The 13,928-nt window shown below is 45.6% G+C and overlaps 1 protein-coding gene across 1 annotated transcript; it reads right to left on the bottom strand.

Moving 5' to 3' along the window:
• Positions 1-1,600: 1,600 nt before the first annotated feature.
• On the bottom strand, positions 1,601-12,392 carry dhrs7b (dehydrogenase/reductase (SDR family) member 7B). The gene is made up of 7 exons (XM_080523917.1): positions 12,258-12,392; positions 11,294-11,454; positions 10,904-11,022; positions 10,061-10,271; positions 5,615-5,707; positions 5,353-5,505; positions 1,601-3,080 (listed from the first exon to the last, which is right to left on the bottom strand). Exons 2-7 carry the CDS (start codon positions 11,430-11,432, stop codon positions 2,875-2,877), a joined length of 921 nt encoding a protein of 306 aa, XP_080380043.1. The 5' UTR covers positions 11,433-11,454; positions 12,258-12,392; the 3' UTR covers positions 1,601-2,874.
• Positions 12,393-13,928: the final 1,536 nt, after the last annotated feature.

Genomic DNA, 13,928 nt, shown 5'->3' on the forward strand with positions numbered 1-13,928 from the left:
TCTATCTAAAAATACTAATTTAAAAGTAGAATAATAATAATAACTTTTTATTTGTATAGCGCTTTTCCTGCAAAGGTTGCAGCTCAAAGTGCTCCAATCATTATATAATCATAATTTAATTATTTAGTCATTTTAAGGCAATATTCAAAAGATTGGTTTTTAGTCTTGACTTGAACATATGTTCAAGTCAAGACTAAAAACCAATCTTTTGAGCACATATTATGTGCTGAGGTTGCATCCCTAATGTAAACTGGCAGTGCATTCCACAATTTGGGTGCATAAAATGAGAATGCAAAAATCTGGTACACAGAGAAAACCAGCGTCAGAAGACCTGAGAGCTCTATTGGAATGGAATGGAATGGAATGGACTTTATTTGTCATTGCTACAGTACAGGTACCAAACAACGAAATTTAGGAGGGGTGGCTCCCCTGGTGTTAGGAAAGGAATTTTTTTTTTTTTTTTAGAAAAAGCATAAAATCACAGAAGGTAAGGAGCTGGTTTACATAAATAAAGGCTATGTACACAATCCACTGTACTATACTGCACAGATATTCAACTAGGGTTGTCATATTGCACAAAAAGTATTTTTTCACGTTATTTTAAAGTGTCCCAGTTTGCAGGCTTGAAATGTACATGTTTGTGCCTCAGCACTAGCTGCCATACAATCCGTCCGGACTGTCCTGGGCCCAGAACTTAGGCCTTTGCTGTGTTCAGGGCCTTGACGGCCCTGTGGTAGAAGCAGTTCTTCAGTCTGTTTGTCTTAGCGGCCGGGGTCCTGTACCTCCTATTCGAGGGCAGCCTGATAAAGTGTACGTGCCCAGGGTGGGTCGGGTCCCTGGAGATCTTGGAGGCCTTCCTGAGACAGCGTGTGTTGTACAGCTCTTCCAGAGAGGGGAGGGGGGCGCCGGTGATCTTCTGTGCTGTTCTCACGACTCTCTGTAGCGCGTTTCTCTCCGCTGTTGTGCAGCTGTGGAACCAGTTGTTCAGTATGTGTATTGGGCTGATATGCTAGCAAAAGGTCTTTCAGATATTCTGGTGCTATGCCAGTGAGAGCTTTATAAACAAGCAGAAGGATCTTGAAATCTATTCTGAACTTAACAGGAAGCCAATGTAGAGTTTCTAAAATAGGAGTTATATGAGCTTGTCTTGGCCGTTGGGCTTACATGACTGCCTTCAGATGTGTAGCTTCACAGTAAAAGTATTGTGAGGTTGGTGGTTTCAGCAGCACACCGGACTGATCTGATAGGGCTTTCACACCGGCAAAGAACCGTTCCGGTTCGCGTTCGGGAACCTCCGAACCTTGCTGCTGTCTGGCGAACGAGCCCGCGTTCATACCAATTTAAGTGGAACCATCCGCGTCATCAAAGATGGGTGATGAAGGGGCGGGATTAACTAAAATGTCACTAAATGGCAGCTACTTCACTGTTTAGAATAAGGTAGAACAGGGGAATGGTGGGGTGGGGAGTTTTAGGGGTAAACATAAAACACACAATATCAAATAACTGGAGTGAGGAGACACCTAAAAAATGAATTAAATGGGATAGAAAAACACTCACTAATCTTGAAAAAAAAGAGCACCAAAATAAGCAATAGTACAGTGAACACTTTATTGATATTTGACTGTAAATGTTAATTTAAATGAATAAATACATAATTAAGATTAAATGTTAATCTTAAAGATTACTGTAGATAACAGGTAATGTATCTGAAACACTGAAGACACCTTTGAAGCTCTGCCACTAGATGAACAATGCAGTGTACAAACCTTTTTCCTTCTTATTTTTTCCCTGGAGGGAAGTAACAACAATAGCACTAAAGTGATGCCTATTATGAATATGTTGTCCTCCAATATCCAGTTTAATTGAAATCACATAACATTGTAGAAGTCCTTAGACTTTGTGACAAGAAGTTTAAATCACTAGTTGTGTCTATACTGTAGTATTGCACCAAAGAAAATAGCAAAATAGCATGTTAATAACAGGTGTAACCGCTGCCAAAATGCCAGTCCACAAAAGAGAACAGCAGGACAATTTGAGCAGATGGCAATTTTCCCATAATAATATTGTTTTGGTCCACTTGTATCACAGCAGTTGTACAGTATTTCACAAAAGCAGGTTCAGTAGGTTCATTACTGTGGCCAGTTCAGGACACTGCAGAGATGTCAGCACAAGTTGTAATAGTTTCTCTGAACATCTACATGCTCTCTGTTCCTCTGATCAAATATCAAACATGATAATAATTTTTGTAGTGTCCGTGAGTCCAGTAATCCTAGCTTTCTTTTTGTCTCCACTAGGGATGCACCGGTTCTATTGTAAACCATGCTGTCAAACTCTACGGTTATCATACCGGGAGAATGTATGGTTATCGGTTCACCAGTGTTACTGCTCAATGTACTGCTAAAGGATTAGGGTTAGTGCCAGTGTGTTCCACAAGCAAACCGTAATCTGGCCATCCTGTGGTTTGCACCTTGCAGTATATCCTCTGTAGTGCTGCTGGTGAAGTCTTCTGCAGATGGTCGTCTCTGACACATTCACACCTACCTCCTGGAGAGTGTTCCTGGTCTGTGGGACAGTTGTTCTACCTCCTGGAGAGTGTTCCTGGTCTGTGGGACAGTTGTTCTACCTCCTGGAGAGTGTTCCTGGTCTGTGGGACAGTTGTTTTGGGGTTTTTCCTCAATCATGGTGAGCATCCTTTGATCATCCACTGTAGATGGATGGTGTTTAAAAACAAAAAAGTGCTACAGCTTCCAGAGAGAACCTCCTCAAATTAAGAGAAATAAGAAATTATGTTATAGTAGGCTATAACTATCTCATACCGTGACTCAACAAGTCTCTCTCTCTCTCTCTCTCTCTCTCTTTCCCTTCTCCTCCCTCTCATTGGTCTTTAGGCTTCTGTTCCTTGCGAGCCCGAGAGGCCATGAGTCTGAAGAAGAGGGCCGGCCAGAGGGTGCGGAGGTAGACAGCTAGCGTGGGCAGGGGCCCAGCCAGCAGCACGTCTTTAGTCCTGTGACGGACAGCCTTCAGAACCGCCTGGGCCACGTCCCTCGGATCCCGGCCCAGCGCTGTGGTCTTGTCCAGGACTAGATCCAATGTGGAACAGGGAGAAACCAATTACTTACACACACACACACACACACACACACACACACACACAGGTGAACTCTCTCACGCACATAACACACACAAAAAAGCAGATAAATACAATCCCAAACCACACCCTCATCCCATCCCTTGCCGGACCTTGTTGTGGATAGGGATGCTCCGATTTATCGATCGGACTCGATCGGTGATCGGCAAAAATGGCCGATCGCAAAAGCCGATCTTTTAAGTTATTTTATTGTGAGAAAACGTTATTTCTATGTTGCGATAACTTCTCAACAGGATTTTACAGGGTTCGTTCAAACTATCGTAATTCTTGAACTATATGTGCGGTATTATTACGGTAGTTCACCAAAAAAACAAATGCATTGACCTCAAACCGTCATAGGAGCTGTAGAGTGATTTCAAGAGAAGCGGTATTTTAGCTGTGTTTTATACTTTAGTGAGTTTCTGTACATATATGTTTGTGATTGTGAAATGTCACGAAGACCATCTAGGGTAACCAATCCACCTTAAAGTTTCATAGAGGACGACGATGTAAGTGACAAAGGACTGATTTCTTCTTCTGAACCAGGGTATGGAGGTTAGTTCTAGCTAATTTACCTGATAGAACATCGACATGCTAGAAACGCATAACTACACATCATTAGATGATCATACAGCCCCTAACACAAACACGTCCCAAAACAAAAGTATTTACAAAAGCCTTACCAAACAGTAGTCTATGGCAAACGAGAATGGTGAATCCAATCCATAAAGTATTTAGTGATCGTTAAACTGTTCTTTATTATATTGAGTGGTTCAAGTTTCGTGTTATGAAAAAAAACGAGTCGGCGAGTGGTGTAGTTCTAGGCTGCGTTCGTAAATTCGCTCTGGAAATCTGACCAGCAGTCATGGAATGCCTCTTGTCCAATCAAATTACTTGGTCCCTTTATGACGTTGAGCCCAGTGTGCCCTCCGGCGCTCTCAGAGCGAATTTACGAACGCAGCCCTAGACTGTCTCGCGTCCCCCTTTACCTCGCTTCTACCCTGCTGCTACGCTGCTTCTATAACATCAGGATCAGACACAGGGTGAGACTTTCAAAATAAAAATGTTAATGGATTCTGTGTGCTTTAGACTTGCGTAGAATCGATTTTATTTTTATTTAAAAAGTCAGACCGGAAAATGTATTATTGTTGCCAGACCCACTGCGTGGGAATACGACGCGTGCGGATGAGAGACATCATCAAAACTTGCACACTTATTGCTCGTGTGCCATTGGTTAAGCTGCGCCCAAAGCCCTGATATGTTGCCACGTGAAATGATAAGACAAGAGGCCACGATACGATAATCGCCGTAGGAGGCGATTCGACTGTAGGCATGTGAAGTTATAATTTCTTCAAACTTGCAGTGGTAGCAACGGTGTGTGTGTTTTAGTAAATATAGCGTGTGTGTGTAGCTGTACGTGTGTGTGGCCCTCCTGTGAGAGGTGTGTGTGTACCTGTGAGAGGTGGGTGTGTGTGTGTGTGTGTGTGCCATATCTCAGTATGTAGGCTATGCAGTGTAAGTAAGTGTGTGAGTTTATTCTGTTATTTATGCTATTATATCTAGTATTGTGTTGAGAAGCAATGGAAATGAATCAAGAATTGATAAAGTAGGCTAACTTACATTATCATTGTTCTATATGCAACAGAACAGATCACCCAGCATTGCTAATGAAAAGAATCAATGAATGCGAGTCTAATACCAATACTTGCAAAAAATATGTAGGCTATTATCCAGTCAGTAGGCCTACAGTTATGTATTTTTAAAAAGATCGGTATCGGTAGATCTTGAGGGAAAAAAAATCGGTGATCGGTAATCGGCCCCAAAAATCCAGATCGGAGCATCCCTAGTTGTGGATCTGAATTTTTTTTTATAAATGGGAGAAATCCTTGACAAGTGTACCATCTTGACAAGTGTACCATCTTGACAAGTGTACCATCTTGACAAGTGTACCATCTGACAAGTGTACCATCTGACAAGTGTACCATCTGACAAGTGTACCATCTGACAAGTGTACCATCTGACAAGTGTACCATCTTGACAAGTATACCATCTGACAAGTGTACCATCTGACAAGTGTACCATCTGACAAGTGTACCATCTGACAAGTGTACCATCTGACAAGTGTACCATCTTGCGAATTCAAATCCTTTCAGATCCTTCGAGTCAACAAACCAAAGAGAATAAGACCAACACACACACACACGTCCCCCTTTCTTCTCCCTTACCACCATATTTGGAGCCGTCGCCTACGACGGCATTGATGGACAAGTTGGTTCGGATGTAGCCGGGGCTGACCACCGTCACCTCCACGCCGTGTTGTTCCATCTCCGCTCTCAGGCAGTCAAAGTAGGCCTGGGTGGCGTGCTTCGAGGCCGCGTCTGACCAGAACACGAAAACACAGCGTTTGGCCATTGACACGGCATTGTTAAACACAAGTTTAAGAATGACCTGGTAATAAAAAATGGGTAAAGCGAACGGAATACTCACAGGCGGATCTGTAGGGGAGTGAGATTCTGCCCTGCACGCTGCTGATGACCACGACATGCCCACTCCGCACACGTACCATGGAGGGCAGGAGGGCTACAGGTGGGTGGAGAGGAGGAGGGAGGTGGGTAGAGAGGAGGAGGGAGGTGGGTGGAGAGGGAGGAGGGAGGTGGGTGGAGAGGGAGGTGGGTGGAGAGGAGGAGGGAGGTGGGTGGAGAGGAGGACGGAGGTGGGTGGAGAGGGAGGAGGGAGGTGGGTGGAGAGGGAGTTAAAGCCTTCATCTGCTGCCAAAGAGACCGGCCGTTGGGCTTACAAACTGCCTTCAGATGTGTAGCTTCACAGTAAAAGTATTGTGAGGTTGGTGGTTTCAGCAGCACACCGGACTGATCTGAGAGATGCATACTGCTAGGGGAACCTTATGCTGCTATTTCCTTACAATTTCTCATTGGAAACAAAACTTGAGGGCGGTCGCTTTTTTAAACAGTCTTGTTATACCTTTCAAGCGAAACACTGTGCTTTCTGTGTTGTTTACCCAGAGAGGTTGAGACAAACTGTTTCACTGGTGGCAGACTGCTGCTTTGAGACGTGTGAAAAATCATAATACGCTACAGTGCCTGGTATCATGCACTGTTCTTTTTTTTGTTTTGTTATTGCTTTAGAGGCCTCAATAATTTTTTCTTTTTTTACTGAGCTAGATTTACACGGCCAATTGCTCCATGGTTGAGGGAATTTACTGCATGAATTCTAAACTGAGAATCTTTGATTGATTGATTGATTGAAAACCTTTATTGTCCCCAATGGGGAAATTTTGTTGTCAAACAGCTCAGTTAGGGCAGAAAACATTCAATACAGAAAACAGAAAACATTCAATAAAATACATAAAACAGTGGAGGCTCAATAAGTAAAAAGTTCCATAAGTTCCAGCTCCAGGTCTCCCCCACCCTGCAGGGCCTGGTTGTAGAGTCGGAGTGCAGCTGGAACAAAGGACTGTCCAAATCTTTTTGTACTTTGACGGGGGAGAACAAATCTGTGGCTGAACTTGCTCCTCATCCCCGCCAGCTCGCAGTACATCGGGTGGGAGGGATTGGCCAGCATGGCCGCCAGTTTTTTCCCCATCCTCTGTTCTGCCACCACCTCTAGGCTGTCCAGCCCGGTCCCCACCACAGAGCTGGCCTTCTTCACCAGTTTGTTTAGCTTCGCAGCATCCCTGGCACAGATGTTTCCACCCCAGCAGGCCACGGCGAAGAACAGAACGCTGGCAACCACCGACTGATAAAACATTTGCAGCAGCTTGTTGCAGACACCGAAAGACCTCAGCCTTCTCAGGAAAAACAGTCTGCTCTGCCCTTTCCTGAGAAGAGCCTCGGTGTTGTCAGTCCAGTCCAGTTTGTTATTAATTTGTACTCCCAGGTACCTGTAGGAGTCCACCCTCTCGACTTCCACCCCCTTGATGGTGATGGGGGCTGGGGTCTTTCTCTTCCTCCTAAAATCCACCACCAACTCCTTTGTTTTGCTGGTGTTAAGCAAAAGGTAGTTGGTGTCGCACCACTGCACAAAGCTCTCCACCAGGGCCCTGTACTCCTCATCCCTGTCGTCTGTGATGTAACCGACGATAGAGGAGTCAACCGAAAACTTCTGCAGGTGGCACTGGTCGGAGCTAAACTGGAAGTCGGAGGTATAGAGGGTGAAGAGAAAGGGTGACAGAACAGTTCCCTGGGGGGCACCGGTGTTGCACACCACCACCTCAGACTGACAGCCCTGCAGTCTCACATACTGACGCCTGTCTGTGAGGTAGTTGTGGATCCAAGCCGTCAGGGAGTCCTCCACACACATCACTGCTAGTTTGTCAGCCAGCAGTGATGGCTTGATAGTGTTAAATGCACTGGAGAAGTCGAAGAACATGGTCCTCACCATGCTCTGTGGCCTCTCCAGGTGTGTGTAGGCCCTGTGCAGCATGTAAATGATGGCATCCTCCACCCCCATGCTCTCCTGGTATGCAAACTGCCGGGGGTCCAGGAAGTCCTTCACCTGGGGCTTAAGGTGTTGCAGCACTAGCCTCTCCAGGATCTTCATGACCTGTGGTGTCAGGGCGACAGGTCTGTAGTCGTTTGGGGTGCTGGGCCGTCCCTTCTTTGGCACTGGGACGATGCAAGAGGTCTTCCAGAGCTGTGGCACCCTCCTCAGTCTTAGAGATAGACTGAAGAGATGTTGGAATGTGTCCGCCAGCTCTCCAGCACACACCTTCAGAACCCTGGGGTTGATGTTGTCTGGACCTCTGGACTTGTTCACATTCACCCTGGAAAGCTGCCTTCTCACCTGCTCAGATGTTATAAAGCTGTGAGTACCGGTGTCTCCAGGTGTGAAGCATGCTCCCTGGCTCCTGGTGTTGGTAAGGGGAGGCAGTTGCTGCTGGGGTGTGAGGGGGTCAGGGGGAGTGGGGGCTACTGTTGCCAGGGGTGCGGTACATTGGAGAGGGGAGGAGAGGGTCGGGGGCTGTGGGGGGTGACAGGGGGATGGTTGGTCAAACCTGTTAAAGAAGCAGTTCAGGTCATCCGCCTGCTCTCGGGTCCCCTCCACCACAGTATGTGGCTGCTTGTGGCCCGTGATCTTCTTGAAGCCCTTCCACACCTCCTTGGAGCTGTGGGCCTCTAGCCCGCCCTCCAATTTCCTCCTGTATTCCTCTTTGGCTGCTCTCAGCTCCTTCTTCACCTCCTTCTGAGTGGCCCTGGCTCCCTCAGTGTCCCCTGCCTTAAACAGCCTCCTCTTCCTTTTCAGAAGGTTCTTGATGTTCCCATTTATCCACGGCTTGTTGTTAGGAAAGCACCGTACCTTTTTAATGGGGACGATGCTCTCCTCGCAGAACTTGATATAGTCTGTGACACAGTCTAGCAGACCATCTATGTCCTCCCCGTGGACTCTCTGGAACATCCCCCAGTCGGTTGTTTCAAAACACGCCCTCAGCTCCTCCTCCACGTCTTCTGACCATTGCTGGACAGTCCTGGTGGTGATAGGCAGCCTTTTTATGATAGGGGTGTATGTTGGTTCCATCCAGACCATGTTGTGATCGGATGCCCCTAGTGGCGGGAGGGCAGTGGATGTGTAGGCTCCCTTCACATTGGCATATAGTTTGTCTAGTATTTTGTTCTCCCTTGTTTTACATGTGACATACTGGGTAAAATCCGTCAATGTCTTTTCCATATTTACATGGTTGAAGTCCCCATTCACAATGATAAATGCGTTTGGGTGAGCGGTCTGTATCCCCGCGATACAGGAATGGATGACGTCATTTGCGCGCGCCGGGGTCGCGCTTGGTGGAATGTAAACAGTCACGGCCACAACATGGGAAAACTCTCTCGGACAGAGATCTGGCCTCAAACCTAGCGCCAACAGTTCTATGTCTGGAGTGCAGACTTGCTCTTTGATTGTGATATGACCTGGCTTGCACCACTTGGAATTAACAAACACAGCGATCCCGCCTCCTTTGATCTTACCGCTATTTCTCGTTCTGTCCGCGCGGACCATGGTGAAACCATCTTGCTCTACCGCTCCGTCTGGGATACCAGGATTCAGCCAGGATTCAGTCAGGAATAGCAGGCTGCATTTCCCATATTCCCCCTGTCCCTTCATCAGAGCAGAGAGCTCATCAGCCTTGTTGACCAGCGACCTGACGTTCCCCATAAGAACCGACGGCAGGTAGGTCCTCTTGGCTTGTCTGTCTCCCCTCGCCCTCACGAACGCTCCAGCCCTCGTTCCTCGTCTGCGTGTCTTTATTTCGCTGGGCATTCCTGTTGGAGGAACAGTAGCTCGACTCCTAAGGGCAATGAGCTCCTCTCTGGAATACACCCGCACTCCTCCGTTTATCAGGCACATATTGAGCACTCCGGTTAAAAGATAAAAGATAAAAGTTTGAAATAAAAGGTTGAAAAGGGCTAAAAAAGGGCTAAAAAAGTAGAAGTAAGACTGAGCTGTTTAACTGGCAGCCACCCAACCGGCGCCATTTTGTCACATCTTGATTATATAAGAACAATATCATCATCCCTGTTAAAAGATCGCTTTTTATCCAACGGTGAGCTGGATCGCAACGACTACATTCGTTATAACAACCCAGTCTTTTCCATTTAACATTTGTTGTACATTCTAAATAATAGTGTTTTCAAATGTGAAACAGGGAAATTCATTCTATAAAAACAATGAATGAAAATCAGTGTATCTATCATCACATGTGAGTGAGAGCAGTCATGTACTGGACTTCGCCAATAGTAAACGCCTGCCTCCAATACACAACGGGCATGTTCACAACTGAATCAAATAAATGCTTTTCGTTTTACAGTCTTACAGTTAATACCTTTATCTTTTGGATAAGGCTCTACCAACTTTCTGCACTGGCTTGTAGTGATATTCCCCCATTCTTGTCTTCAAGCCTCATTCTAACCCTCCCACCTGGTTTACCTTCTGTAAGAGCTATGGGCCCAAAGTAATTTGTCTCCATGACATCCCTCTGGACGGAGATATGCGTGTCCAAGATGTTGCCACGGTAACTGATCCCGGCGTTGTTGATCAGGATGTCCACGTGGCCGTAGCACTTAAGGATCTCCTCCCCAGCCCTGGCAACCGTATCTGCGTCGGAGAGGTCAAAGGTCACGGTGCAGGGTGTGTATGTCTGACATCGACATCGTAGGAAGGACGGAAAACAGAGTTTAGTTCAACTGTCAATCTTCATGACGCAACTCCACTGCAACTGTTGTTGTTGATGTGTTCATTACGTCAGCTTCGCTTTTTGGGGATGATGCACCAGAATCACCACAACAGCACACAGTGTGTGTGTTACTGTCACTGGATGTCTGCTGTGGTTAGTATGTATGTAGTATGCATGTATGTGTGTGTGTGTGTGTGTGTGTGTGTGTGTGTGTGTGTGTGTGTGTGTGTGTGTCACTGAACGTCTGCTGTGATTGGTATGCTAGTGTGTGTACCTGTGCTGCTGGCCTTAATCTGTGGTAGCTGTGTGTGTGTGTGTGTGTGTGTGTGTGTGTGTGTGTGCGCCACTGAACGTCTGCTGTGATTGGTATGCTAGTGTGTGTACCTGTGCTGCTGGCCTTAATCTGTGGTAGCTGTGTGTGTGTGTGTGTGTGTGTGTGTGTGTGTGTGTGTGTGTGTGTGTGTGTGTGTGTGTGTGTGTGTGTGTGTGTGTGTGTGTGTGTGTGTGTGTGTGTGTGTGTGTGTGTGCGTGCGTGTTCGTGTGTGTGTGTGTGTGTGTTCGTGTGTGTGTGCGTGTGTGTGTGCGTGTGTGTGTACCTGGCGCTGGCCTTGCTCCATGGTAGCTGTGAGCTCCTGGACCAGCTCCTGTAGTCTGCCTCTGTCCTGCCCGCACAGAACAAGCCGAGCTCCTGCAGCATGGAACACCCTGGCACACTCTGCAGGGTAGGACAGGACAGGACAGGACAGGAATGGAATGGAATGGAATGGAATGGTCTTTATTTGTCATTGCTACAGTACAGGTACCAAACAACGAAATTTAGGAGGGGTGGCTCCCCTGGTGTTAGGAAAGGGGAAAAAAAAAGGACACACACAGAATAACACACACCTTTTCACATTCTGCAATAGTAACAAAACAGAAAATATATATATATATACATATTATTATTATTATTATTCCCAATACCAATGTGTGAACACAACACTAACCTCTCCCTAGACCGGAGCTGGCTCCAGTGATGACCACCACTGAGCCCTGCATGGAAGCCCCCTGTCTGAGCCTCAGAACCAGTCGGTACAGCAGCAAGACCCCAAGTCCACCCAGGAGCAGCGGAACCAAGCCCCCCATCGCACGCTCCACGGCTCTTTGCCTGGAGAACACGCAACACATTACTTTTCATGAAACCTCTGGCATTATTGTTGTGACCTGGGTTAGGTAGCATTACGTATTAGGTATTACTTTACTTAGACCATTAAGTGTAACAGGGAGAGTAGAGTGGTACTTTATTAATCGCAGAGGGGAAGTTTTAGCAGCACATAGAGAAGCCACTGTAACACCAGTAGTAAATCAAGTGGTGGTGTGTTACCAAGTGTTATCTAGCTGTGTGTGACACTGACTTTTAACATGTTGTAGGCATACTAACTGATACACCATGCAAAAGACAGTAGCAAGTAACCATGACAACTCATGTCTCTGCTGTTCACTCAGGAAGGCAAGGGGAATTTCGTGTGTGTATGTGTGTGTCAGTGTGTGTGTATCTGCTGTGTATAGGGTATTAAGGCATCCTAGTCTAGGCTAGCTGATTCCAAAGCAGGACATAACCTAGGACAACAGTCAGTAACAGCACAGCAGCCTTACTTACAGCGCGCACACACACACACACACACACACACACACACACACACACACACACACACACACACACACACACACACACACACACACACTTTTAGTCTTCTCAACAAATAGTACTGTATGCTTACTAGCTACACTGTAGTCCCGTAATTTGTAAAATACATGTTGCTAGCTAATCATGACAGTACTGAACAGTGCTTGCTAGCTAGCTACATCATGAAGCCAAACCCCGAAACAGACACAGTGGCACTGGAGGAAAGCCAATCATTTCGACTATCAGTGACACACGCGAACTACCAACGTTATTTTGAGACTTACCTCAACTCAAACCACCAACCAAACCGAGGGACAGTGAACAAATGTAATTCAATGTCTGGATTCAGCTGCTAAGTCTATCCAACAATAACCGCGCATGGACTGTCCCGCTCCGTGGACGACTATCTATCAACAAACAGTTCAACTGCTAGCTTGAGAAACAAGATTCTGTCCTTAGCAGCTAGCTAGTTACATCCGTGTTCTGGAGCTCCGCCCACCTACCTCCGGTGTATGGAAATAAAGATTTATTCAAAATAAAAGCGCCCACGTTAAACTTGTTGAATTTCGAAATACTAAATATGGATAAATGAACCACAAATTATATGTAACTATATCTGGAAATGAACATGTAATCCTCTCAATGTATTATTTGTGTTTGTAAGGGTGAAAAGATGGATGAAAGACACACTGCACTGCATAGGGGACACATAATAGACTGTACACAATGTTCCAAGACTAAACGTGAGTTTTACTACCACTCTGGGTGTTATATCACTTTGCTTTCACTTCAGATTTAAACAAATATAACATCCATCACATAGAGAATTGTATGTACTCTTTACATTTACATACAAATTACTGGAATTTATCTCAATAGAATCTACTCTAGATATGAATTTGATGGGCCAATTCAATTCTCACTAAATTGTTACCAAAGGATGTTATCATGCTGACAATTCAATGTCAGTATACTGTAGGCCTAGTGACTCCCTCCCTGAGAGAGTTCAAAGAAGCCCATCACGATCACACACTCAACGGTGATTATTTACAAGGTGCTATCGTTGATATGCAAACTGCATTTGGGAGCAGATTTAGCGAGTTCCGAAAGGAAAAAATGTCACTATCTTTCCCTGTCACACCCCTGGAGATTGACCCGTCCTTATTGAACACATTCCCAGGAGTAAATCAAGCTGACCTTGAAATGGAAATGGCCGATATAGCTGACAAAGATTTATGGGTGTTCAAGTTCAAAAGTCTGACAGCCGAGCTTGAAGACGTCACTCGCCAGAAAGCCCAGCTTGCCCAAAGCCACAAATGGAGCGAAATTGAAAGCCTCCCAACACCCGAGAAACTTGTGTTTGAAACATGGAATGCTCTTCCTGACAGTTATAGGAACATGAAGAAATATGCATTTGGAGTATTATCCATCTTTGGATCAACATACCTGTGCGAGCAGATATTCTCAAACATGAACTACATCAAATCCAAATACCGCACCCGCCTCACAGATGAGAGCTTGCAGTCCTGCGTGAAGATTAAAGTTACATCTTACATGCCCGATGTTGAGAAGCTGTCCAGTGAGGTCCGAAAACAGAAGTCACATTAAACGGGTAAGAACACACTGTCATAGGCACATATTTAGTAACAAAGTGGCTGTTTTTATAAAGTGATTTCAGATTTTTGTCAGTATATATTTGGAATGACACATAGGGATATTACTGTGTTTTGTTGCTCAGGTCCGAGGATGCGTTGTATTGTGCGTGTCAAAAGAGAAGAGGATGCTGCTGCGTTTTACCCTTGACTAGTAGTTCTGTTCAGTTCACTTCACTTCAGTTCTAGCACTGACTTACTTGGCATTGGCAGAAAACTAAAGAGAAGAGGATAATGCACAGAAATCGAACTTAAACTGTATTATTTAAATGTAATATACTTTACCTTTTCAAAAGGCTGCTG

Source organism: Nansenia antarctica, assembly GCF_963989245.1.
Source record: "Nansenia antarctica genome assembly, chromosome: 2".
NCBI classification, from domain to species: domain Eukaryota; kingdom Metazoa; phylum Chordata; class Actinopteri; order Argentiniformes; family Microstomatidae; genus Nansenia; species Nansenia antarctica.

Coding starts and splice junctions, on each gene's coding strand:
- dhrs7b (XM_080523917.1), bottom strand. CDS start 11,432: ATGGGGGGCTTGGTTCCGCTGCTCCTGGGTGGACTTGGGGTCTTGCTG. Junction 10,272..10,903: donor TGGAGCAAGGCCAGCGCCAG/GTACACACACAC, acceptor TGTCGATGTCAG/ACATACACACCCTGCACCGT. Junction 3,081..5,352: donor CGACGGCTCCAAATATGGTG/GTAAGGGAGAAG, acceptor CATTGGATCTAG/TCCTGGACAAGACCACAGCG.